This window comes from Geotrypetes seraphini, chromosome 3 (assembly GCF_902459505.1).
Source record: "Geotrypetes seraphini chromosome 3, aGeoSer1.1, whole genome shotgun sequence".
NCBI lineage: Eukaryota > Metazoa > Chordata > Amphibia > Gymnophiona > Dermophiidae > Geotrypetes > Geotrypetes seraphini.
Genome location: NC_047086.1, coordinates 129055256 through 129082507, shown reverse-complemented (window position 1 = coordinate 129082507; position 27252 = coordinate 129055256). Strand labels below are relative to the sequence as shown.

Here is a 27252-nt window from a genome sequence, read left to right as displayed (position 1 = left end):
GGTTCTGAGTGGAGGGTTTGGTGAATGAGATGATTTTTGAGGGGGGTGGGGGGAGAGGGGATAGGTAGTCTTTTTTCTTCTCTTCTTTCTTTCTCTGGGGGCTTAGCTGGGAGGCCTCTTGGGAAGTTTATACACTGTTTACTTTCTTATTTCAGCTTTGCAGTTCTCATGGATACAGCTGACCTGACTTATATCACTCTTAATGTGGATGGTCTTCACTCTCCCATCAAACGTAAAAAGGTGCTGTCTCTTCTGAAGAGAGAAGGTATCAGTAGCTTTTTTGCAGGAGATGCACCTTACTTCTAGCGAACACTCCAAATTGGTGAGGGATTGGGTGGGGGAGGCTGTTTACTCTTCCTACAATTCTAGGCAGAGGGGTGTGGCTATTTTTATCCACAAGGCAGTAGTGGCGGTCCAACACAAAACTATTGTGGACCCTCAGGGCCGTTTCGTCCTCTGGGCTAGCACCCTCCAGGATCGACTGGTGATCTTGTGCAATATATATGGCCCAAATGTATACGCTCATTCATTCTTTTCCACAGTGTTGGCACATCTGTTGGCTCTGCCCAATTATGAACCCATTCTGGCAGGGGATTTTAACATTACTAGTGACCCTATGATAGACTGTAAACCTCCCAGGGTGGTGCGGGGGGTGGGGGGGGGAGATAACGAACAAATTGGCGTGAACTTTCTGATGAGCAAGTTTGACCTGATTGATGTTTGGAGGGCTTATCATCCAGGGGAAGTAGATTTTACATTCTTTTCTGGGATGCATCATACTCATTCTAGATCAGATTACATTCTGCTGCCGTCACAGTCCATTAGACGGGTGGTGCGCACACATATCCTTGATGTCCCCTTCATTGACCACACTGCCGTTTCCCTCACTATGCACTGTCAGGGGGGCCTGTTCATGATCGAATCTGGCGTCTTAATCCCACACTCTACTTGGATAAAACTTTTCATGAATACCTCACGGCGGAATGGGATTTTTATTACCAGACCAATGCAGGAGGGGAGGTCTCGGATACCATTTTTTGGGAAGCTGCTAAAGCCTTTCTACGGGGGCAGATCATTGCTTATACAGTAAAGCAGCGCCGACAACGTGACGCGGCCTTGGTGTCTCTCACTCGGCAGTTGCATCTGTGTAGGACTGCCCTACATGCGTAGCCCTCGGAGGTTACTCATGCACAATACCTGAGCCTGCGTAAACAAATAGATGTTATTTTCACTGAGCTTGCTATGTCTCATATTGATGTCTACAAGTTTAGGTTGTATCAGTGGGGCAATAAGGCGGGCAAATTAGTGGCTAATTTCGTGAGGCCGTTTCGTAAGGCCACTCGCATTTCTCGTATCCAGGCGAGTGATCACACTGTCCACACGGACGAGACAGAGATACAAGACCAATTTGTTCGTTTCTACCAGGACCTTTATGGACTGGGCCCATATGATCTGGAAGCCTGTGACTCCTTCTTTCATGACCTTGCCTTACCTCAGGTATCGGCCCCTCAGTTATGTATGCTAAATGCACCCATCTCATGTGACGAGATTCATACTGTAGTGGGGAAGCTGAAGCTGGTGAAGGCCCCCAGACCGGATGGGATGGGGCCTAAGTTTTATAAAATTCTGAAACCTCAGATAGGCCCCGCTCTGGTAGCCCTGTACGCGGACATGCAGTGCTCCGGTCGCGTCCTCCCTGCACAGAATGACGCTCACGTGTTGGTCTTACCAAAGCCGGGAAAGGATCCAGAGTTGGTGGGCTCCTACCGTCCTATTTCTTTACTGAACCAAGACATGAAGCTTCTTACAGCGATTCTAGGGAGCAGGCTGGCCCGGGTGATTCCTTCCCTGGTCCATGCAGATCAGGTAGGCTTTTAACCAGGTCGTTTTGCATCATCTAATATCCTACGGGCATTGGTGACCCTGAAGGAGGGCAGGGGGCCGAGTAAGTGATGATCTTCTAGCTAGCCTGGATGCAGAAAAGGCCTTTGACAAGGTGACTTGGCCTTATCTCTTTTGGGTAGTTCAACAATTTGGTATCTCAGGGACCTTCCATCAGTGGATCACTCATCTTTATACGTCCCCCACAGCCCAGCTACTTATCAACAAGTGTCAAACTGCTTCTTTCTCGTTGTATAGGGGCACGAGACAGGGTTGCCCTTTATCCCCACTTTTATTCATTCTCTCTTTGGAGCCTCTCGCTCTTAAAATCCGGACCTGGCCAGACATTTTGGGCATTCGGGTGGGTGACGAGGAATGCAAAATTACTCTCTTCGCAGATGATATGCTGCTGTTCATGAGCAGGGCCCGGGACTGGATCCCCTGCCTGACTACACTTATTGGGACATTCGGTGCATTCTCGGGATTATGTATCAATTTTAGTAAATCAGAGATTATGTATCAATTTTAGTAAATCTCCTCCCCCTGTGTCTCGCGCTCTGATCCCGCTTTCCCATTTCGTTGGGCTAGTGGGGAGCTATAATATTTGGGGATTTTCCTTAGTGCAGACTGGCCTATTGTTTATCGCCGTAACATCTCTGATCAGCTGACCACTTTGTAGGATTACTGTACCCGATGGGGTGAATTGCCCCTCTCTCTGTCTACTAGAATCGCCCTTATGAAGATGGTTTTGCTTCCCCCATGTCTTTCTCAACAACAGACTATGGACATTTCCTCCAGGAAATTGCCAAACCTTTCTTAAAACCAGCTACGCTATCTGCTCTTACCACAACCTCTGACAATGCGTTCCAGAGCTTAACTATTCTGAGTGAAAAAAAAAATTTCCTCCTATTGGTTTAAAAAATATTTTCCTGTAAATTCATAGTGTCCCCTAATCTTTGTACTTTTCAATTGAGTTAAAATGATAGATCCACTTGCACCCGTTCTACTCCACTTAGGATTCTATAGATTTCAATCATATCTCCCCTCAGCCGTCTCTTTTCCAAGCTGAAGAGCCCTAATCTTTTTAGTCTTTCCTCATATGAGAGGAGTTCCATCTCCTTTATCATCTTGGTCGTTCTTCTTTGAACCTTTTCTAGTGCTGCTATATCTTTCTTGAGATAAGGAGACTAGAAATGAACACAATACTCCAGGTGAGGTCACACCATGGAGCGATACAGAGGCATTATAACATTCTTAAGTCTTGTTAACCATCCCTTTTTTAAATAATTCCTAGCATCATGCTTGCTTTTTTGGCTGCCGCTACTCACTGGGTGGAAGGTTTCATTGTATTGTCTACAATGACATCCAGATCCTTTTCTTGGGCGCTAACCCCCAAGGTGGACCCCAGCATCCACTAACTGTGATTTGGGTTATTCTTCCCAATGTGCATCACTTTGCATTTGTCCACATTAAATTTCATCTGCCACTTCCAATTTCCTAAGGTCTGCCTGCAATTTTTAACAACTTTAAATTTGCAGATGGCACTAAACTGTTGAATCACCTCACTCATCATTCCAATTTCCAGATCATTTATAAATAAGTTAAATAGCGGTACTGGTCCCAGTACAGATCCCTGCGGCCCTCCACTGTTTACTCTCTTCCATAGATAAAAATGACCATTTAACCCTCTCTATTTTCTATCCAATAACCAACTCCTAATTCACAACTGAACTTTGCCACCTATCCCATGACTCTTTAATTTTCCCAGGAGCCTCTCATGAGGAACTTTGTCAAAAGCTTTCTGAAAATCAAGATATACTACATCAACCGGCTCACCTAGAAGTCAAGCAAATTGGTGAGGCAAGATCTTCTTTGGCTGAATCCATAATGACTATGGCTTATTAAATCATGTTTGTCTATGTGTTCCACAATTTTATTTTTTATAATGGTTTCCAATGCGTTCCAGAGCTTAACTATTTTGCGTGAAACCTTAAAAGGCTTCACATTCTGCTTAGCACATTTGCCCCTATGATTCCTTTTATAAATAAGGTACTAGCACTCAGCCTGGTCAGCATGTAAAGCAAGCTGGCACAGAAAGGGTTAAAGGAGGGGGGTGAGGCTGAGACACAGAGAGCAAAGCCTTTGGTTGCTTAGGAAGACAGTGTGAGGGAACACAACTGGGAGCAGGCAGAAGCAGCCAGGAACTTTGAAGTTCATGAAAAGCACAGACTTCCAGAGGAGATGCCAAGCTCAAGTGCCTGCACAGAGGGGAAGCTATCTACAGAAAGGTAGCAAAGCTGAGAGAAGCCTAATCTCAAAGCAGGGCATAGCTAGGAGAAAAGGGCATTGGGAGTTGGCTCAGTTAGATGCTGTCCCAGGGGATCCTTTGAACGCTTTCTCAGATGAAGGGGAAGGGCTCACTGAAGAGGACTATGCTATGGAAATAGATGACAATTTTCCTGAGATATACCAAATACAGAATCACTTCAAAATCATAAGAAATAGTTCATGAAAATAATATCAACTTATAATGAAAATGTGCTCAGAGACATGGAGGTGAAAACAAGGGGCGAACCACCCAATCATCGCATCTTCAAAATATTGTTAGTTGATATTTTGAAGGTCTTCATTTAGCTGTGTGCCCACAGGTTAAAACTTTAGCATGTAATAATCGTTCAAAGATTCTTCAGAAAAACAGAATTTATCTTAAATGTCAGGTTCTGACGTGGCCCATTTCAATCCTGTATCAGGGAACCAAAAAACTTATACTCCAAGTAATGCTTCAAGGGTGGGAAATGTCTCAAAAATCTGAAGTCATTTAAAGCTGTAACTAGCTCAGTATTTCCTCCACTGAGTTAGTTACCCTTGAAGCAAGACTTAAAAATTAACACAAAAATTCCAAAGCAGTATGCTAATAGTCACTTATTCAAGAAAGCTTGATGCAGCCATGTTTCGGATTACACTTTCAGAGGAATATATTTCTGAATTTCTTGTTAATGGACTTTAAAAAAGATCGAGTTTAATGCAATAGATATCTCAGCAATTATCCTCTAGCAAAAAAAAAAAAAAAAATGCCTCCTTTCCGATTCATGTTGCTAAGCAATTACTGCTTTGGATTATATTTTGATATACAATTCACATGTGCAAGCAGAACATTCTGCTACTTACGAGGTATGAGGCACAGAACACAAGAACTTCCAGCCATCATTCTCTTGCTTCAGAAAGCAAACTACCTGAAGCAGGATGGCAGTGATCAGTCATGGGGAAAGCAACACATGATGGACAAAGTGCGATCAGATCTGACAATGCACGCAGCAATAATAAAATCATTGAAAGTCTATGATATGCACACAATATGAATTAAAACATAACAAAAAGGACAACTCTTTTTAGTTTAAAATTGCTATACATAAACTTCCAGTTGAGTTTGCCCATACTTATGATTTATTACTGCATAATGGATCTACCCTTGTCAAATCTGTGGATTGTATTTTTTGTACCTGTATTAGAAGAGCTTGTTCTTCAGAGACCTTTCATCCCAGCACTGTGTATGTCTAGCAGCACTATAGAGATGATTAGTAGTAGTTCTATGAATGTTATTCTTTTGTGTTGGATTCAATAGGGCTAAGAAGCCAGCCTGTTAAAATGTGCTGTATGTACATTTGGATGTAATTGTCTCTCAATTTTTGGAGATTTCTAAAAACTTTGTAAAGCTGTAGGGATGCAGAGGGAGGTAAGATTTTAGTGGGGAAGGGAGCAGAGGAAAGCATAGTCGTGCACCTCTAAAATCACTGCTGCCACGTTGTCTGTCCTTAGCAGGCTCTGCCAGCCAGCACCACACAGAAGAGGAAGAAGAAATTAAGTACTTTCTGTATTTATTTTTGGCGGGAATTCTGTGCAACTGTGAAGAATTCAGCACAGACCTTCCAAGTTTCCCAAAGCCCAGGTTATCTCCCACATTTCTGCCGAGCCAAGGCCTTCTGCTCTCGACTTGAAATCCCCCCTCCCCCAGTGTGGATCTAGCCTCTTTCACTCTGACCTCTGCTCCCCCACCCCATGTACCCCATAACTGATAAGTCATTTTCAAAATTTTATTTACAAAATCCTTAGTGAAGTAGAACGAGTACAAGCGGATCGATTTTTCACTCTGTCAAAAATTACAAAAGACTAGAGGACACTCGATAAAATTACAGGGAAATACTTTTAAAACCAATAGGAGGAATTTTTTTTTCACTCAGATAATAGTTAAGCTCTGGAACGCGTTGCCGGAGGATGTGGTAAGAGCAGATAGCGTAGCTGCTTTTAAGAAAGGTTTGGACAAGTTCCTGGAGGAAAAGTCCAGTCTATTATTGAGAAAGACATGGGGGAAGCCACTGCTTGCCCTGTATCGGTAGCATGGAATATTGCTACTCCTTGGATTTTGGCCAGGTACTAGTGACCTGGATTGGTCACTGTGAGATCGGGCTACTGGGCTTGATGGTCATTAGGTCTGACCCAGTAAGGCCATTCTTATGTTCTTAGTAGATTGAGCTGTAGACCAATAAAGTTTTTGGGATAAAAATGTTCACAGTATTTGCATTCATTGCACTTTTGGTACTTTTACTCAAATTTTAATAGCCAAATACTTTCACTATAGTAATCTTTTTTAATGCATACTTCTTTATACTTTTACTTAAGTATTAAAATATACATTTATATTCAAATCATTGAGCAACTTCACCAAAAGGCTTATAATTTGGCACAAAACACAGTGGACAGAGAGAACAAAAATAGACTTCTGGAGGTCATGTCCCATGTACCTGAGTTTTTGGACCACCCTAATAGGTTATTTAGCAACGTTTATTAGGGTCTCATATCTACACATACCCTCTCTCAAGTAAGCAGCTGCTTCTTCCATTTCCACTGTTCAGTTGCAGACAATATTTTAACTCGTAAGTCAATGGCAGATTTTCCACAGTATAGTAGGTTACCAAAATAACGGTGCTGGAAAGTTAAGAAGGTTTTTCTCCTCTAACAGGCATATACTGCAAAATAAAAGGCATATTTTTAAGACGAAATAAAGCCATATATAAATGGTAATTCAGACTCATCAGATAGCTTTGATGGTGACTTAGGTTTTTATCACCATATTAGGTTTCAAAAGTCTTGCCTGGGAATCAGCAAAAACAACACAAATTACATTAAAAAGATATTAGGTTCTTACTTTGCTAATATCTAGTACAGTGGTTCCCAAACCTGTCCAGGGGGACCCCCAGCCAGTCAGGTTTTCAAGATATCCCTAATGAATATGCATGAGAGAGATTTGCATACCTGTCACTTCCATTATATGCAAATCTCTCTCATGCATATTCATTAGGGATATCTTGAAAACCTGACTGGCTGGGGGTCCCCCAGGACAGGTTTGGGAACCACTGATCTAGTAGATAGATGTGTCATTCTGGAAAGTAGGGTATTCTCCCCATGCTCACGAGCCACTCCAGGTTTTCAACTCCTCCTCCTTCTCTAGAGGACTCTTCTGCCCCCTTCAGTTTGTACCAAAGCAGGCAGTAGCCAGACAGTATATAGAAACACATAAGGAGGGGTATGGGGAAATTCCCTAAACTACAAATCTGTTCTGCTCTGAAAGAATAACAAACATGATTAACTTTTTAATTGAACAATCAAAACATCAAAATAATCATACCAATCAGAAACATATATGGAGCTCAAACATTCCCCCAATGTGTTATAGATTATTCTCCATACCCTTGAGGTCATACCGACCGAGCTACCCAGTTTTCTGCACCGTCTGCCATATGTATGACTACCTCCCCTCTGGGAGGCAGTCTTACGTATGCGCTCGATGCGGAGAACTGGAGAGCCTGAAGAAACAAGTCAGACTCCTGGAGGGTAGAATACTGGAACTGGAGGCACTTTAAGCAGTGGAGGAGGGAGACAGAGATACACAGAATATCAAGACAGAGGAAGCAGAGAACAAGACAGAGGACACCATCAAGGAAGAAGTCTGAGAGCTGGAGAAGTTCATAGAGGAGGCATACAGGGAGGCCATGGAAAATCACCAGCAACAGTGGAACTGCCGAAATACACCTACAGAGAGTGTGGACCACCCGACGGACAACCACCACAAAGAAATGGGTGACATAGCAGCAAGAACAAAGGACACAGACCTGTGGCTGGAGAGATGGACATATACCAGGGATACGGACCTGTGGCTGGAGAATCAAGAGAAGATAGAGAGGACAGCAATCGTCATGGGGGACTCCATCATCAGACGAGTCGACAGCCACATAGCGGGAGGAAGACTGGATCGGCTGGTGACCTGCCCACCGGGAGCCAAGGTAGAAGACATAGTGAGCCGCATCGACAGTGTGGAAGAAGAAGATACGGCGGTGGTGATCCATGTGGGGACGAACAACGTGAGCAACAGGAACTACAACAGGGAAGTACTGAAGGACCAGTTCAGGATGCTAGGAAGGAAGTTGAAGACCAGAACGCAAAGGATAGCATTCTTGGAGATCCTGCTGGTACCCAAGGCTGATGAGAAGAGGCAGATGGAGCTGCAAGCAGTCAATACGTGGATGCGGCGCTGGTGTGAGGAAGAAGGATTCTATTTCGTGCACAACTGGACGACGTTCTGGGGGAAGAGCAAGCTATACAGGAAGGATGGACTCTACCTCGGCAGAGACGGAACAAAGCTACTTGAAAGCAACATCAAGAGAGAAGTTGAGAAGTTTTTAAACTAGGAAGAAGGGGAAAGCCGATAGTCAAACAAGAGAGAGAGTCGATGGTTTGGGAACCATTATACCCAAAGGATACCGTGCAAGAAGATAGAGGGAAAGACTCACCGGATCACAGGCAAGACAGATCGAAAAGGACACAGAGGGAAGGAAATGCAAGAAAGGAACAGGCTGCAAACTCAAAGTGTATGTACACGAACACAAGGAGCCTTAGGAATAAGATGGGTGAATTAGAAGCAATGGCACAAAAAGATAACGTTGACATCATAGGCATCACGGAAACATGGTGGACTGAGGAAAACGTCTAGGACACTGTGCTACCGGGATACAAACTATACCGCAGAGACAGAATGGCTCAAAAAGGTGGGGGCATTGCATATACGTCAAAGAGGGAATTGAATCTATTGAAGAGAACATGCCACAACTGACGGATAAGTTAGAGTCTCTATGGGTCAAAATTCCGGGAACAAATGGACTGAAAATGAAGATTGGCATCTACTACCGACCCCCCAGGGCAGTTCGAAGAAATTGATGGAGAAATGACAGACAAGATTAAACGCAACTGCAAGGGAGGCAACACAGTTATCATGGGTGACTTCAACTATCCGGAAATAGACTGGAACCTAGGCACCTCTGGCTGCGTTAGGGAGACCAAGTTCTTGGATGCTATAGGCGATTGCTTCCTGAAACAACTTGTCAAGGAAAATATTAGCAGAAATGCAATTCTGGGTTTAATTCTAAATGGATTGCGAGGACCGGCACAAGATGTAGAAGTAGAAGGAACACTGGAAAACAACGATCACAATATGATCCGCTTCAATCTGGACGCAGGGGAGAAACATCGGTCCAAAACAACAGCCACGGCACTGAACTTCCAAAAAGGGAATTACAAAGGGATGAGACTCATGGTAGGGACGAAGATTAAGAAGATGATAAGCACTGTAAAAATGCTAGAGCAAGCTTGGTCCCTTTTTAAGGACACAGGCGGAAAATCTATATATACCACGTATCAACTAGGGATCCAAGAGGAAAAAGGAGACAAAAAGAAAGAAAGGGGGGCATGGAGATGGAAAGAAAGAAAGGGGGGCATGGAGACAGAAAGAAAGACAGCAGAGAGAAAGTAAGTAAGAAAGGGGGCAGGGAGACAGAAAGAAAGACTGAGAGAAAAAGAAAGAAAGGGGGGAAGGAGACAAAATGAAAGAAAGAGGAGGGGGCAGAGAGAGAGAGGAAGGAAAAGGGGGAGGGAATGGAGTGTGGCAGGTGGCAGGCAGGGAGAGAGGAAGAAAAAGTTGGACTCATGGAAGGACAGAGATGTTAGTTGGGGAATGGAATGAGGTCTGGAGGAGACAAAGCATGCAGGAGGCAGAAAGGAGGGAAGAAATATTGCATGCACAATCAGAAGAAGAAAGTGCAACCAGAGACTCATGAAATCACCAGACAACAAAGGTAGGAAAAATTATTTTATTTTAAATTTAGTGATCAAAATGTGTCCATTTTCAGAATTTATATCTGCTGTCTATATTTTGCACTATGGCCTCCTTTTACTAAACTGCAGTAGCAGATTTTAGCGCAGCGAGCCTATGAACGTCGAAAGCAGCACGAGGCATTCAGCGCAGCTCCCTGCGCTAAAAACTGCTATCACAGTTTAGTATAGTTGTTACTGAGGTAACATTGCATATTTTAAAGTCATCTGGCTTGACCTCTTTGAAAAAAAACCCCAAATATAAATGATAATTAACATTTTCTCTGCATACAGTGTGCTTTGTGTTTTTTATTGTTGGTAGTAGAGAATGACACGGTGGTTGTTACCCGCGGCTAGGCACGGGTAACCTGATGAAATGGTGACAAAAAAAAGGTCACCGCAAGTACCGGGACAAGGCCATTCACTGCCCCATGGAGCAGTGAATGGTCTTGTCTCCAGTTAAAGGAGTGAGCACATGCGGTGAACAAGCATGCAATTCAGCAGCCCCCTCTCTCCCGCCGGCCATCTGGCCGTGCATCTCCCTCCCTCCCTTTCCCTTACCTTCTCTTTGTGGTGATTTCTATAAGGCTATCCATTGTATTGCAGCCGGAGTCTTGAAGTCAGTTCATAGACAACTCGGTGAAAGACAAAGGTGCGCGGCGACAACTGAGCGCAAGACGGAGGCGCGCGCCGAAGAAAATTGCAGTTTTTAGGGGCTCCGACGGAGGGTTTTGTTGGGGAGTCCCCCCAGTTTATTTAATAGAGATCGCGCCAGCGTTGTGGGGGGGTTGTAACCCTCCACATTTTACTGTAAACTTAACTTTTTCCCTAAAAACAGGGAAAAAGTGAAGTTTTCAGTAAAATGTGGGGGGTTATAACCCTCCACACCCCCCACAACGCGGCGCGATCTCTATTAATTAAAGTGGGGGGTTCCCCCCACACACCCCCCGTCGGAGCCGTAAAAACTGTAATTTTCTGCAGCGCGCGTCTGCACGCACCTTTGTCCCGGTGCGCTTTTGACCTGACACCCTTGAAGTCACGTCACGTGTGGCTGCTGGAAAAGTCTCCTCTGACAAAACTTCCTGTTTCCGGTTGCATCGGAGGAGACTTTTCCAGCAACCAACGCGACACAACTTCAATGCTCCAGCTGCAATACAACGCATAGTCTAATAGAAATCGCCACAAAGAGAAGGTAAGGGGAAGAGAGGGAGGGATATGCACAGCTGACCGGCGGGAGGGAGCTGCTGGACCGTGCGAAGGGTGCTGGGGGTGGGGGGATGGAGAGAAGATACTGAAGCAGCATGAAGGGAACTGGGGAAGAGAGAGTAGGGAGAAGACGCTGAAGGGAAATGGGGAACAGAGAGTGGGGAGAAGACGCTGAAGGGAAATGGGGATGACAGAGTGGGGAGAAGACGCTGAAGGGAAATGGGGATGACAGAGTGGGGAGAAGACGCTGAAGGGAAATGGGGATGACAGAGTGGGGAGAAGACGCTGAAGGGAAATGGGGATGACAGAGTGGGGAGAAGACGCTAAAGGGAAATAGGGATGACAGAGTGGGGAGAAGACGCTGAAGGGAAAGGGGAAGAGAGAGTGGGGAGAAGACGCTGGAAGGGAAGAAGGCAGAGATGCCAGACTATGGGGGGAACGGAGGGAAGAAGATGGGTGCCAGACCAAGGGGGGGGGGTGAAGGGAGAGGCACAGTAACAGAGCAAATGGAAGACACTGAGAGAAGACAGACAGTGGATGGAAGGAATTGAATGAGAAGATGAGGAAAGCAGAAACCAGACAACAAAGGTAGAAAAAAATTTCTATTTATTTCCTTTTTTTTTTTTGCTTTAGGATAAAGTAGTATATTAGTTGTTTTGATAAAAATTTATAAACAAAGTTCTGCCAGCTGAACATCCCTTTCTCTAGTTCAGCAGCCAGAACTTTGATTTATAAGGAAGGAATAAGCTAAATATTGCAGTACTGAGGCTTGTATGGATGCTGCGGGGATGGGGCAGTGAAGGAAATGGTGGTCCTGGGATGGGGCAGTGACAGAATTTCCCCCCCTGTTATTCTCTAGTTGGTAGATCATTTTGACTTGGTCATTTTAAAAGTAGCTCACAAACCAAAAAAGTGTGGGCACCTTCTGCCATGGCACCTTCTGCCGTGTTGAATAGTACTCCCAGGTGTTCCAGGGATTTGGATGGAACTAGATGGCTCTTTCAAAAATTCACTATCCATTCTAGGCTCTGCAATACCTGGATCACTTAAGCCACTGCTTGTTCTCCTTCTGATAACAACAGAACTTTGATCAGCCAGTTGTCCAGATATGGATGCATTTGCAATCCTGCCACCATCACCTTGGTAAATATGCAGGGTGCTGTTGCCAATCCAAAGGGGAGCGCCAAGAACTAATAATATCTCTCCAGCACATGGAATCTCAGGATCTCCTGTGTTCCGGATATATGGGAATGTGCAGGCAGGCTTCAATCAAGTCTAGGGAAGCTAGAAATTCCCCAGGAGCTACTGCTGCAATGATGGACCACATGCTTTCCATGTGAAAGCGTGGAATCTTCATGGCCTCGTTGATGTGTGTGAGATCCAGAATGGGTCTCCAATCTTCTGAGCCTTTCTTGGGCACTATGAAGTATATGGAGTATCTGCCTGAGTCTGATTCTTCTGGCGGCACTGGCTCTTTGGCCTGAATTCTACAAGTCTCTATACTGTTGTTAAGACTCTACATGACTTTTCTTTGGAGCCCCACCGGGGAGTCAACAAACTTAGGGGATAGGCAAACTTGAGCTTGAACCCTCCTTGAATGATCACCAGCACCCAATGGTCTGATGAGATCTGCTCCCAGACCTCCGCATACACCAAGAGCCTTCCTCCTATCCTCAGGGGGAAGACTTCGGCCTTGGCATCATTGGAGGATGACATGGGACGAGAACTGGAGGCTTGGATTCGCCTAGGTCTTATTGAGTCTCTGTCTTGATCCCTGATAGGATCTCTGAGATGAGGCTCTTCCTAAGTACTGTATTAGTTCACGGCTTGCTGTCAGGAAGAGATTTTGGCCAGCGATCTGCCATGCTGGCCATCAGATTATCCAGACCCTTTCTGCACATCTGTCCTTTGAAAGGGAGTACACTGAGATCAGCCTTGGAGGTGGAATCTTCCACTCATTGCCTGATCCAGAGCATTTGTAGTCTAAAATCAAATTAGCCAAGACTTTGCTCATGACTCTGATGATGTCGTAGAGAGCCAAATGCCACATAACCTAAACCTGCTAGCTGGGGAAAAGGCTCATCCTCTTCCACAGTGAGCCCATGCTGCTTTGATCCCTAAGGTCAAAACTCTGCCTTTTTAGGACCACATCCATTCTGCGATCCTGCATATCCTTTAAATACTATGCCTCCCTCACTTGGTAAGGACATGCGCTTGGTTACCTGAGCAATCAAAGAATCTACCTTAGACTGAGCAAATATCTGTTGACACTCCTGTGCCATAGGATACAGCCTAGTCATCCCAGTGCTCCATGACTTAAACACTCATATTAGGCTACTGGGGAAAAGATGTGGGCTGCGCTCTCACTCCATTCAGCATAGAACACTGAGTGGAAGGGGCCTGCTGGGAGTCTAACTCCCGCAGGAAGTCAGTAATGAGCTCTAATTGCACTGAAGGCTTGAACAGCCCCCTTGGTCAAGGGCCACCACTGCATCCTGCATACTAGCTCCTGTTTGCGACCATATATCGTCTAGCAGGGAAGGGAAGGGGACTGGGACTTGTATACCGCTTTTTATAGTTATACAACCACACTCAAAGTGGTTTGTCTACTTCAAGCATTTTCCCTATCTGTCCAGATGGGCTCATAGAGTCATAATCTATCTAATATACCTGGGGCAGTGGAGGATTAAGTAAAGACTCGCTCTGTGACAGCAAGGGAATACAAACTGATCCCTCACCTTCCAAATCCCTGTCAGAAAGACCCTGATGCACCCTGTCCAAGTTCCCTTGCGCAACCCACAGACAGACCCGATCCCGGCTATCCAAATAAGCTCTCCACATCAAATTAACAAATTCAGGAGAAGACTTTATTAGGCAGCACCAAGTTCATCTTATGTCTCTTGGGCTCCGCAGCTTCTATGCTCTTAAGCTTAAGTACGTCACTGTTCCAGGGCTCCAGGATTTTATCCCAGGAGACAGAACCCCACAAATGCAAAAATGGAGATAAAAACCATAAAATAATTCTTCTCTACACAGGCAGATCTTTCACCCACACTCTGGAGCTGAGTATACCCATAGCCGCAAAAACTGTGAAAAATACTGAGCAGATCAGAAAGACAGCTTCTGGCTCTTGTGCGGAAGGAAAAACTGAAGGGGCAGCAGAGCTCTCTGGAGGAGAAGTTGAAAATTTGGAGTGGATTCCTTCTGCATGGCTCGCGAGCATGGGGAGAATACCTTACTATCCAGAATGATACACCTAGTGTAATAGAATGAATTTTAGTAGCTACAGAAGAGGATCCACTTGTTGAGGGTATGTGACACTGCACAGATCTCCTGCCCCCTCTTCCTCCTTAATGGCCACCACCAAGGATTCCATGCCCACCTTCCTGCTGCAGAAGTAGCTAAATGGGTCAGAGGTATTGAACGAGGGAGAGATGTTGAATTTAGCTGCAGAAATAATAAATGGGTCAGAAGTGTTGGATAAGGGAGAGATGCTGAATATTAAAGGGACTGCCTGAGAATACAGAAAATCCAGACCACCCAATCCCTGTTCAGATTTTTTAACTTGTACTGTATATTTAACCGAGATGTCTGCTAGTCAAATGGCTGAAAAGGCACCTTAGACTCCAAATCCTAGCACCCTTTCAGAAAGTATAGCTCATGTGCGCAGCAATATCATACACCCTAACTGATTTATTCTGTCATGCCCCCTCCTCAGAAAATAGTTGGGTTTTTTACTGTGTGAAAATTGTTAAAGTTTTCCATGGGATACCTCAGTGCGTCCCGCAGTAACACTTTTTAGGCTATGGTAAGCCATCTTGGTCATTTAACTTAGACTAACAATCCATACAATAGAGAGAAAAAAGCAGCTAAAGACATGCCATGTGAACTACCGACAACCTCTGTTCAACCCAAGAGAATGACATCTCCCAAAAGGGAAACAGGAAGCGAATAGACACAAAACTATCTCTTCCTCGCCCCTATAAACTCTACCACAACACAGGCACTTATACTACAGTATTACAGGCAGTCCCCGAGTTACAGACACCTGACTTAAGTATGACTTGTACCTAAGAACACAATCGTGGCGTATTTGATTTAACAGAGCAGTATTTCCATTGGCATAGACTCCTACACTTCTACTGTAGCAAATTGAGGAATGATGCATGGCCACATTAAGAACAGAGCGTGGCTGTGCATGTTACCTTAGAGTAGTGTATCGCAAACTGTGTGCCGCAGCACATCAGTGTGCCTCCTGAGATTTCTGGTGTGCTGCGACACACTGATGATGAGGAGAGTCATCCACGCTGGCTGCCTGCCTACAGGATGTGCCTCTCACAGTGCTGGGGCACTGGTTTTAGTGTGCCACCGGCCAGAAAAGTTTGCGAGACACTGCCTTAGAGGAAATACTGGTAGGGATAGCTGGCCCTTTTGTCAGCTGGGAGCAGAGGTAAGCAGCAAGAATCTTAAAACCTACAAGTTCTGAGTTACATACAAATCCGACTTAAGAACAGCTCGTTCTTACCCTGGGGACTGCCTGTACTATTTAATCATTGCTATAGCGCTAAAAGGCGTATGCATCACTGTACATTTAACATGCAATAGACGATCCCTACTCAGAAGAGCTTACAATCTAATTTGAACAGATAGGACATATAGGGTTGCGTAATTTCTGACAGAATTTCAGGATGGACATAAGCATTATTTAACTCGCACAGGTTTTTAGTCACTTGACACGTTAAAACATACTTTCATGCATCATCAGCATTAAACAACCCCCCCTAAAAAAATCCCTGATCTCACCACCACACCGACTACTATCCTTGACATTTCAAAGAGAGCGCGTAAGTCCTCTAACGTCGTGTACGCAGATATAAACATCAAGACGTCACGCAAGTTCCAGGCGTCCGAAAGCGACCAATAAACAGAAGTGTGCAGACCGTGCAGACCGCAGAACGCGATGACACAAGCAAAAGCGTTTTCTGTCTCGCGAAGGAAAAAGATGAACTATTATGCGCTTGCGCGATCCCAGTGGACTTCCGGTAAAATGGCGGCTCCCCCACGGCTTGTCCAATATGTGGTAGTCCGCGGGGATCTGCAGCGTGGTCTCGCCTGGCCCCTCGGGGCACTGGTGGCACAAGCATGTCACGCGTCGATGGCGGCTGTTCACCTGCATTACAGCCACGGTGACACGCAGCAGTACTTGCAGGAATTGGACAGTATGCACAAGGTGGTGCTGGAGGTAAGTGCGGACCTGACTGCTCCTTTATTGATTTTGTTAAGGACCAATTCGCTTCAGATAGCTTTATCAGCATGATGATAGTGCAAGTGTCGCCAAAGTAATACTGTTAGCAGAGAAGGGAAAAATAAATGATTTATGAAATAATGGAAACAACAGTACAATAGACTTACAATACAACAGAACAGTTTCCATCAGTATTACATCTGGTGCACATGATTAGAACATCGTTACTCAGTATTTTGAAGAAGGTTTGCCCTACTAGCTAGATTCACAAAGCAAACCGATCGGTTTGCGACCAGATTTCGCTCGGGCCCCATTCACTAGCTTCTCCTGCGATCTGCTTCGAATCAGTGCATGCAAGTGAGGAGAAACGAATGCAAAGTAGGCAGGGATGCGATTCACAACACAAAATTCTCAATCTGACTGGGCTGGCCAATCAATTGAAGAAGCGACTGCTGGGGACCAGTTGAAAATGTCTTTCCAACTCTGGAAGGAAGCCCTGCTCGCTGCATCGCCGCCCCGGTTCTCCTGCCTTGACTTCCCTGAAAATATCCTGCCTGATCATCACATTGCCGCCCCGGTTCTCCTGCTCTGACTTCTCCGAATCTCTCCTGCCCTTCCCCGTCCTGCGAGCCCGTGGGTTTAAAGCGGGTGAAAACCACGGGCTCACAGGGAGAAAAATGAATTTAAAAAAAGTTTAAAGTTAAAAAAAAAAAGATTGCGGCTCTGACGGGCATGCGCAGATGGGGGCATTCCTCCGATCACCCTCATCTGCATATTTTAGCTTCCAGAATTCATCAGACCTGCCCGGATTGGGCCCAATTGGGCAGGTTGATGAATCTAGCCCTTAAACCTCAGACATTTAGGGCTAGATTCACTAAGCAAACCGATCATGTACCAATCCATTTGCCACACGATTTTACCCTGGCCCGATTCACTTACCTCTGTGCTGATCCGATTCCGATCCGTGCATGCAAAGTAGGCAGGGATACGATTCACTAAAGAAATCTTTGAAACCAACTGGGCTGGCTGATCAACACAAGAAGCGATTGCTGGGGACCAGTCGCAAATGTCTTTTCCAACTGTCCTCAGCCTGAAATCCCAGCCCTGCAGCCCATCTCTGCTCTCTGCCCCTTCCATGGAACTTGCAAAAAAACAGCAGATAACATTGCTAAAAAAAGAAGAACAGTGGTCTTCAATTTGGGCAGATGTCCTTTATATGACCTGAAAGTTTTTGTTGGGTCAAACGGAAGCATATACTGTCTAGTCCTGTAAACCTCCTTGTGCTTGGCTAGTCTAAAGCAGCGCAAGTGGAAACATTTTGAAGACATCTGTTGCTAAAAGCAAGATAGGAGACCACTACATAAGCTGCCCCGACTCTTCTGCTCTCTGCCGCCCTTCCCTGCAGGGCGAGCCCGTGGTTTTAAAGCGGGCCTGCACTGCGGGGAAGGGTGGCAGAGAGCAGGAGAGTCAATAATTGCCTGCTTTTAAAGAGGCTGCTGCCTCCAGGGATCACCCTTCCAGAGAGTCGGTAAAAAACACAAACAACCATGCGCAGACCATCTACAGGGAAAGCAGATGGTCTGCGCATGCGTCAGGATTAGAGAATGACACGGTGACGGTTTACCCGCGGCCACCGCATTTAAGCCGCGGGTCACCGCCGAAAACGGGGAAGAAAACTAGCAGTCGCTGCGGTGACGGGGACAAGGCCATTCACCGACCGCGGAAACGGTGAACAGGTTTGTCCCCGCGGGCCAATGTACCCCCTTCTAGGAACCGCTATTTACCGCCCGACGCCCGATTCACCCCCCCAGCAGGACCGCTCGCACCCCCACCCCGAACGACCGCTCGCACGCGCTCCCACCCGCACCCGCGATCGGAGCAAGAGGGAGCCCAAGCCCTCTTGCCCGGCCGACTCCCCGACGTCCGATACATCCCCCCCCCGGCAGGACCACTCGCACCCCCACCCCGAAGGACCGCCGACTTCCCGACAATATCGGGCCAGAAGGGAGCCCAAACCCTCCTGGCCACGGCAACCCCCTAACCCCACCCCGCACTACATTACGGGCAGGAGGGATCCCAGGCCCTCCTGCCCTCGACGCAAACCCCCCTCCCCCCCAACGACCGCCCCCCCCCCAAGAACCTCCGACCGCCACCCCAGCCGACCCGCGACCCCCCTGGCGACCCCCACGACCCCCCCACCCCCCCTCCCCGTACCTTTGGTAGTTGGCCGGACAGACGGGAGCCAAACCCGCCTGTCCGGCAGGCAGCCAACGAAGGAATGAGGCCGGATTGGCCCATCCATCCTAAAGCTCCGCCTACTGGTGGGGCCTAAGGCGCGTGGGCCAATCAGAATAGGCCCTGGAGCCTTAGGTCCCACCTGGGGGCGCGGCCTGAGGCACATGGGCCCAACCCGACCATGTGCCTTAGGCCGCGCCCCCAGGTGGGACCTAAGGCTCCAGGGCCTATTCTGATTGGCCCACGCGCCTTAGGCCCCACCAGTAGGCGGAGCTTTAGGATGGATGGGCCAATCCGGCCTCATTCCTTCGTTGGCTGCCTGCCGGACAGGCGGTTTTGGCTCCCGTCTGTCCGGCCAACTACCAAAGGTACGGGGAAGGGGGTGGGGGGGTCGTGGGGGTCGCCAGGGGGGTCGCGGGTCGGCTGGGGGGGGCGGTCGTTGGGGGGAGGGGGGTTTGCGTCGAGGGCAGGAGGGCTGCAGTGCAGAACATAAGCCTTTCATTAAGACAATCCTGGTTCGCTTTTCCAAGTTAAAACAATTAGAAAAATATTTCTGGAGTGCTGTAATAAATTAAAATTAATAGTGCTCAGAACCCCCAAGGTAACTTCAGGCATCATTTTGAAGCTGGGGGGGGCGGTCGTTGGGGGGAGGGGGGTTTGCGTCGAGGGCAGGAGGGCCTGGGATCCCTCCTGCCCGTAATGTAGTGCGGGGTGGGGTTAGGGGGTCGCCGTGGCCAGGAGGATTTGGGCTCCCTCCTGGCCCGATATTGTTGGGGAGTCGGCGGTCCTTCGGGGGGAGGGATGTATCGGACGTCGGGGGGGGGGGGCATCAGGCTTTCAGGATGGGGACAGACCTTCAAGGGGGGACAGTGCAGGGAAGTCAGGGAATTTATATTAATTAATTTTTTCTCTGCGTGTTTTGTTTTTGTATAGTTATTAACTAATATTTAACTAAGTTTTAAAGTTTTAAAGAATGTTTCCTTTATACGTAAATAAAGAAAAGTGAATGGGATTGCAGTGGCGGTGACGGGGCGGTGAATGGGGTGGCAGTGGCGGTGACGGGGCGGTGAAGAGGATGGTGAGACGGGGACGGGGCGGTGACGGGGATGGTGAGACGGGGACGGGGCGGTGACGGGGACCAATTTTTTCACCGTGTCATTCTCTAGTCAGGATCGCACACTAGCGATCCGTATAGTCGGAGGGAGCCATTCCTCCAATCGCCCTCATTTTAATTTTTTTGTTTGGTGAATTGGTCGGGCCTGCACGGAGAGTCAGGTAAGTGAATCTAGCCCTTAGTTTGGTGTGCTTATAATGATTGCTGCAATGAGAGTCAACACCATGATGAGATCAAATACATACTCTACTTAAGTACTGTATAGGCAGAATATAAAGTCATAAACCATAGTCTTGATGCCATTATTTCCCTGGAAGATGCATCACTGGTTGTTGCAAGGGCAAATACTTCTAAGTTATCTGGGCATGCTGGGTTGGGTTCCCAGTTCTGTAAGTTTTCTCTGCTGCTGTTAGCCCACCTTTTAAGCTTTATTAAAGGTCTGATATACCACCCTAGAGCAAAAGCCTTCAGGACAGCTTACATAAGTGAGGAAGTTGCCCACATCTAATAATGCCCATAGATAATAAAGCAGGGCTATTTGTTTGTAATTAGCAGTGTATTTTATTTTTTGCATATTTTTTCCACACTGCAGCAACATATAGTTGATTAAATAAAGGATAAAGAGGTATTGGGGTTGAGGGGATGCATTTGCTTCAAGAGGGGTTCATTATTGTGCTACAGCTTAGTGGTTGGCAAGACTGAATACTCTTCACTGAAACTGGTTCATGTTATATATGCCTTGTTTTAACATACTGTATATCTCTTGCCTGGTGAGAAATGGGAAAAAAGGGTAGGAGAGTAATATCACAAAGCTGGTTTTGTTTTATTTTGCTGCAAGATGTGTTAACACAGCACTTGCTGTAGATATAACTCCAACATATTGTTCAGTCCATGGAAGTTGAAGGTGATTGATCAGTTGTGCAAAATAATATGCTCCTTGAGACCTGGATAGTATATCTGCCCAAGAGCAGCCAGCCCTACTGCACATTATAGAAATACACTTCTCCCTCCATATTTGTGGTTTCAGCATTCGTAGTATTCACGCTTTTTAGCTTGCTGGCTCCTCCCACCAAATTACATCAGCTTGCAAAGAGAAATTGCTGATTCCAAGCGTTTACAGAGAAAATCGCTGATTCCCAGCACTTTCTTCACCGTGTTTTGCCTCTCCTTCAGGAACTGTTATTTGCAGTTTCACCATATTCACAATGGTTTTTAATAGAAAACAGCGAATAACATATGAAAAAGTTATTCACGGTTTTTCTGTATTTGCGGTTTTGTTAATCCCCTATCACAGCGAATACGGAGGGAGAAGTGTAAGTCAGTCCCGTTCACTCTGGAACTTGCAAATAATGTCTAATTCCAGGTTGAAGTTTGTGTAGCCTGTACTTCTCTTCTCTCCTTTAAGACTTACTAAAGCACAAAATTCAACTTTTGGGGAAGATTATAGTACACAACTTTGATTTATTTTAATAATAAATGTTGTCCTGTCTTTTCAGGCCCCAGATGAAGCATCGTTATTGGCACTGGCAGAGAGCCTGAAACAAAAGTGTGTGGATCACAAACTCTGGATTGAGCAACCTGAGAACATTGCCACCTGTCTTGCCCTCCGCCCCTACTCCAAGGAAGAAGTACATCAACATCTAAAAAAGTTCAAACTGCTTAAATGACTTGAAAAGGAGGAGGGGGGGGGGTGAGCCTTAAGACTGCTGCATTCCAACATGCAGAGAACAAATGTGGCTCAGTGCTGCCAATACAGGGTGCCTTATACAATCCTAGGATGAGCATACTGTTATGTGGTGCTGTTCACAAGAGACATGCAGAAAGAAATTAATGGTTTGGGCTGCTCTACTGATTCAAGCGTAATTCTTTCAGTGCTGATAATTAGCAGTGTGAAAAACTAGAAGAATTTTCAATCACATGGCTGAGATTATTGCTTATGTCCTTGGGCAAGTCACCTTCCCTTGACTCAGAAACCAATTTAATTGTGGGAAATACCCACCCTACCTAAATTATAACTCACCTTAGGCTTGGATATATGAAGGCAGATTATGACATCAAAAGTCTCCGCTATACAAACTTTTTAAAATAAATTAATGTAAGAAAATGTTATTTCTTTCTACAATTTTTCTTTTGTTAAAATAAGTTATCTCCTTGGATCGTGGGATACTGAGAAAGCTAACCAGGTAATAAGTATAGAAACCCAACCAGGTCATGCATGTGCAAGACCGGAGGGTTAGGACTTCGATGGGAAGATAGGAATTACCGTATTTTCACGTAGATAACGCGCACCCGTGTAAAACACGCACACGGGTATAGCGCGCGGAAAACACAAATTTATGTACAGAAATTTTTGTATACTGCGCACACCCGTATACCGCGCATGCTGCCCGACTCTCCAGTCGCCCGCCCTGACTCTCCTCTGGCCACCCCGACTCTTCTTTCGCCCGCCCCGACTCTCCTCTCCCCCTTGAAGTCCTGTCCTCCCCCTGAAAGCCTGATGCCCCCCCCCCCCGACGTCCGATTCATCCCCCCCCCCCGCAGGACCGCTCGCACCCCCACCCCGAAGGACCGCTCGCACCCCCACAGCCTCCCAACCCCTCCCATCATGTAGAAGCTCCTACCGGTGTCCTGCTGCTTCCCCTCTTGCCCCGCCGACTCCCCGACACGATCGGGGCAAGAGGGAGCTCAAACCCTCTTGCCCCAGCCAACCGCGGCACCCCCGACACGATCGGGGCAAGAGGGAGCTCAAGCCCTCTTGTCCCCCCCGACTCCCCGACACGATCGGGGCAAAAGGGAGCCCAAGCCCTCTTGCCCCGCCAACTCCCCGACAATATCGGACCAGGAGGGAGCTCAAGTCCTCCTGGCCCTGGCGACCCCCCCCCCTAGTTGTTCGGGCCAGGAGGGAGCCCAAATCCTCCTGGCCACGGCGACCCCCTACCCCCACCCCGCACTACATTACGGGCATGAGGGATCCCAGGCCCTCCTGCCCTCGACGCAAACCCCCCTCCCCCCAACGACCGCCCCCCCCAAGAACCTCCGACCGCCCCCCCAGCCGACCCGCGACCCCCCTGGCCGACACCCACGACACCCCCACCCCCCTTCCCCGTACCTTTCTGTAGTTGGCCGGACAGACGGGAGCCAAACCCGCCTGTCCGGCAGGCAGCCAACGACGGAATGAGGCCGGATTGGCCCATCCGTCCCAAAGCTCCGACTACTGGTGGGGCCTAAGGTGCCTGGTCCAATCAGAATAGGCCCGGGAGCCTTAGGTCCCTCCTGGGGGCGGGGCCTTGGGCACATGGTCGGGTTGGGCCCATGTGCCTCAGGCCCCGCCCCCAGGTGGGACCTAAGGCTCCTGGGCCTATTCTGATTGGCCCAGGCACCTTAGGCCCCACCAGTAGGCGGAGCTTTGGGACGGATGGGCCAATCCGGCCTCATTCCGTCGTTGGCTGCCTGCCGGACAGGCGGGTTTGGCTCCCGTCTGTCCGGCCAACTACAGAAAGGTACAGGGAAGGGGGGTGGGGGTGTTGTGGGGGTCGGCCAGGGGGGTCGCGGGTCGGCTGGGGGGGGCAGTCGGAGGTTCTTGGGGGGGGCGGTCATTGGGGGGAGGGGGGTTTGCGTCGAGGGCAGGAGGGCCTGGGATCCCTCCTGCCCGTAATGTAGTGTGGGGTGGGGTTAGGGGGTCGCCGTGGCCAGGAGGGTTTGGGCTCCCTCCTGGCCCGAAAAACTAGAGGGGGGGTGGGTCGCCAGGGCCAGGAGGACTTGGGCTCCCTCCTGGCCCGATATTGTCGGGGAGTTGGGAAATCGGCGGGGCAAGAGGGCTTGGGCTCCTTTTTGCCCCGATCGTGTCGGGGAGTCGGCGGTCCTTCGGGGTGCGGGTGCGTGCGAGTGGTCCTGCGGGGGGGTGAATCGGGGGGGGGGGGAACTATGTAAACAAAATTTTGTACAACGCGCTCACGCAAGGGTATGCACGGTTTGTAAAAACACTGATAACGCACGCGTTATAAGCGTGAAAATACGGTAATAGGAAACCAAGGTGGCAAGGGGGCCCCTTCTGGTGATTCAGACAGGTCGGACCTGTTTGGGCCGCCGCGGGAGCGGACTGCTGGGCAGGATGGACCTATGGTCTGACCTGGCGGAGGCACTGCTTATGTTCAACTCTGATATCCTATAGCATTGCTCTTCTTAAAGCATTTCAGCAGTATGGCTGAAATCAACTCAATTACGCATCAGAATTGCAAGCATCCAGCTTTAGCTCTGGTTTATCTGCACAGGGCTGAGGAAGTGCTGTCATTGGCAAGGAACAGTCAGAGCTGATGATGCACTCCTTTCTTGTGTACTTTCGTAAATCTTGTAGGGTACACAGAGGCACAGCATATTAAAGTCACAAACTAGTGTTTGTTAGATGTTATATCTGCTTATAACGCAGCATAATTAGTCAGATATGGTTGAACCAATGCACTATTTCAGAACCTGAAATTTTTTTCTAGGCCTAACAAAGCCTTTAGAATGTTGCTGTAAAAATCATTAGTCATCTTACTACTCAAAAGCTCTTATGCAGTTAATTTCTACTTTTAACTGCATAGCTGCTAGTTTTTTGTTTTTGTTTTTTCACTAAAGTGATAACAGAGGGCTCCAGCCCGACATGGGCTTGTTTGCATATGTACAAAACAAATCCTTGCTTAGATCTAAACACTAGAGCAGGTGCAGGAAATTCTTGCAGTAGTGGCAGGGAAATTGAACCCTGTAGAGCTGTGATGTGAGAGTCAGTTCCTGAGAAATAGAAGTCTCATGGCACAAAACACAACCCACAGTGACCATAGTGCTACCACCCAGTGCCTCCGAGTGTGTGCACATTTTTTCCCATGTGACTGACAACTTCTAAAAAAAATATATTTTTGTGAGCAACAAGTTCTAACACCCCCCCCCAATAATGTTCCAGATTTGCAAGTATTTTTGTGAGCAACCATATAAAATCTATGAACGAAGCTCCTAGAATGTATGTGTGCTCAGTTTAAAGGGAACATAGTTACCACCTGAAGCCCACTGCCCTGTGGCAGCGCACAGAGGAGCAGGTGAGAGAGAACCCAACCACTACTCGCTGAACAGGAACAGTTTCCTACAGTGACCCCATACAATTAAAGGCCTCCCACATCAAGGTGGGGGATCTCTGCTCGCTGGTGGCCCAAAGTGAAGCTGAAATGTTTTCAACAATTGTTCTTGAAGTCCCCTAAAATTGAGTCTCAGCTTGCATCCTCCTACCCCTACTTATCACCTGTCTTCACCTCAGGTGGTTTAAATGAGCTCCATCTGCTCCTACCTAAACATAGAAACATAGAAGATGACGGCAGAAAAGGACTATAGCCCATCAAGTCTGCCCACTCTGCTTACCCACCCCCTGTCTATGCCCTAATGACCCAATTTTCTTATCTTGACCCTCGTAGGGTATCCCATTTATTCTTAAAGTCTGGCACGCTGTCTGCCTCGATCACCTGCACTGGAAGCTTGTTCCAATGATCAACCACTCTCTCTGTGAAGAAATAGTTTCTGGTGTTGCCATGGAATTTTTTCGCCCCCGAGTTTGAGCGGGTGCCCTCTTGTGGCCGAGGGTCCCTTGAGAAAGAAAATATCATCTTCCACTTCGACACGTCCCGTGAGGTACTTAAATGTTTTGATCATGTCTCCCCTCTCCCTACGTTCCTCGAGAGTGAAGAGCTGCAATTTGTTCAGTCTCTCTTCATATGAGACACCCTTGAGCCCCGAGATCATCCTGGTGGCCGTCCGCTGAACCGATTCAATTCTGCGCACATCTTTACTGTAATGTGGCCTCCAGAATTGCACACAGTACTCCAGATGAGGTCTCACCATGGCCCTGTACAACGGCATTATGACTTCAGGCTTTCGGCTGACGAAACTTCTATTGATACAACCCAATATCTGCCTTGCCTTAGATGAAGCCTTCTCCACTTGATTGGCAGTTTTCATGTCTGCAATGATGATTACTCCTAAATCTCGTTCTGCTGAAGTCCTAGTTAAAATTTCTCCGTTCAAGAAGTACGTCCTGCATGGATTTCCGCTTCCGAGGTGCATGACCTTACAGCAGCTGCCTCTACCAAAATGGTGCCATCTGACCTCTAGTTGTGTTTAGTAGCTAGAGGTCAGATGACCAAAGAAAACAGCACTATTTTAGTTTAGGCAACTGCTGGGGCAGGAACGTGTGGGACTGCAAAGGGGAGGGTGGCAGACAGGTTAAATCTCTGTTTTATTTAAAATATTGTAACCTTTCATTAGGTATGAGAGATAGGGGTATTTGGCCTACTGAGCCACCAAAGATAAAAGATCTCTCAAAGCAGAGAGCCCAGTAGACTTCCATTGCAAGGCCCAGGATCTTGGCATACTTATTTTTACATTTTTGTGTATTAATGGGCTTGCTATGCAAGATTTTGCATTGCATTAGTTCACTAATACAAAATTTACATTCTTGTACAATCCCACTTTAGTCCCTCTACCCATCAGGACGTTGTAGGAAGCCTCAGAATTTCAGAGATTTAAACCCCTCCCCCTCATCACTCTGCCAGTGTCCCAGCTCATCAGTCTTCCTTCCTACAAGCCAGGCTGTAGGAGCTAATCTTTTCTGCTCATGTTTTATTTCGCATGATTTCAGTATTTTGCATTTGCAGGTTTTGCCCTTGTGCTATGGAGGTTCCCAGCAGGGACATCCTTGGCTGCAGGAGATCTCAGACCTTTGGAATGGGTCTGCTTTTCAGTAAGCCCCCTAGACAGCCTGCACATTAGAGCAGGGATCAGGGACCATTCCCTTGGGAACTAGCTCACCTCAGGTTCGTTCGCTAGTGGATAAAGCACAGGCTGAGCGGTTCTGTGGAGGTGAGACCGGCATCAGAGTCAGACTGTGTTCCTCTGTCAGGCACTTGGCAGAGTGTCCAAGGGTGGCAGAAGTCTCCGGCCATGGTGGTCAGGCCGGTGGGGCAATCAATGACTTGAAATCCAGTTCACTGAGGCAAAGGATCTCCCTGTGAGTTGTCTGTCTGCATTGTCTCTCATTCATCACATCACAGTGAGTACAGGCTGACAGTGTGAATCAGAGATTTGGGGGGTCTTAAAAAGGGTGGTTTGGGTGGTTTCCCTGCATGCCCTACCCCTCTCCACCTCTAAAATACCAAAATCGCTTTTTTTGAGAGTTCCTTTAATTTTCCTGGGCTATTTAAAGCTACAGCCTCAGCACCCTGGGGTTGTGAGTTCAAACCCACGCTGCTCCTTGTGACCCTGGGCAAGTCACTTAATCCCCCATTGCTCCAGGTACATTAGATAGATTGTGAGCCCACCGGGACAGACAAGGAAAAATGTTTGAGTACCT

General features: G+C 47.3%; 2 protein-coding genes across 3 annotated transcripts in view; one reads left to right on the top strand and one right to left on the bottom strand.

Moving 5' to 3' along the window:
* The window catches only part of CENPO (centromere protein O), a 74443-nt gene extending 58219 nt beyond the window's left edge, over window positions 1–16224 (bottom strand). Inside the window, exons 1-3 of one of the 2 annotated variants that reach the window (XM_033939295.1) lie at window positions 16090–16224; window positions 6748–6905; window positions 5050–5114 (exon numbers count right to left, since the gene is read on the bottom strand). In XM_033939295.1, coding sequence (XP_033795186.1) covers window positions 5050–5089 — 40 coding nt within the window. In that variant the 5' untranslated portion in view covers window positions 5090–5114; window positions 6748–6905; window positions 16090–16224. The remainder of the gene's footprint in view (window positions 1–5049; window positions 5115–6747; window positions 6906–16089) is intronic. The other variant, XM_033939296.1, reaches the window with a different exon arrangement.
* Window positions 16225–16234: 10 nt separating this feature from the next.
* Window positions 16235–21989, top strand: PTRHD1 (peptidyl-tRNA hydrolase domain containing 1). Its single transcript, XM_033939297.1, has 2 exons — window positions 16235–16528; window positions 21377–21989. The coding sequence occupies exons 1-2, from the start codon at window positions 16247–16249 to the stop codon at window positions 21545–21547; spliced, it is 453 nt and encodes a 150-aa protein (XP_033795188.1). The 5' UTR covers window positions 16235–16246; the 3' UTR covers window positions 21548–21989.
* The last annotated feature ends 5263 nt before the right edge of the window (window positions 21990–27252 follow it).

Bases quoted from the DNA above. Each gene is read 5' to 3' on its own strand.
- PTRHD1 (XM_033939297.1), top strand. From the start codon at position 16,247: ATGACACAAGCAAAAGCGTTTTCTGTCTCGCGAAGGAAAAAGATGAAC. The intron at 16,529-21,376 runs GTAAGTGCGGAC...CTGTCTTTTCAG, and splicing joins TGCACAAGGTGGTGCTGGAG to GCCCCAGATGAAGCATCGTT.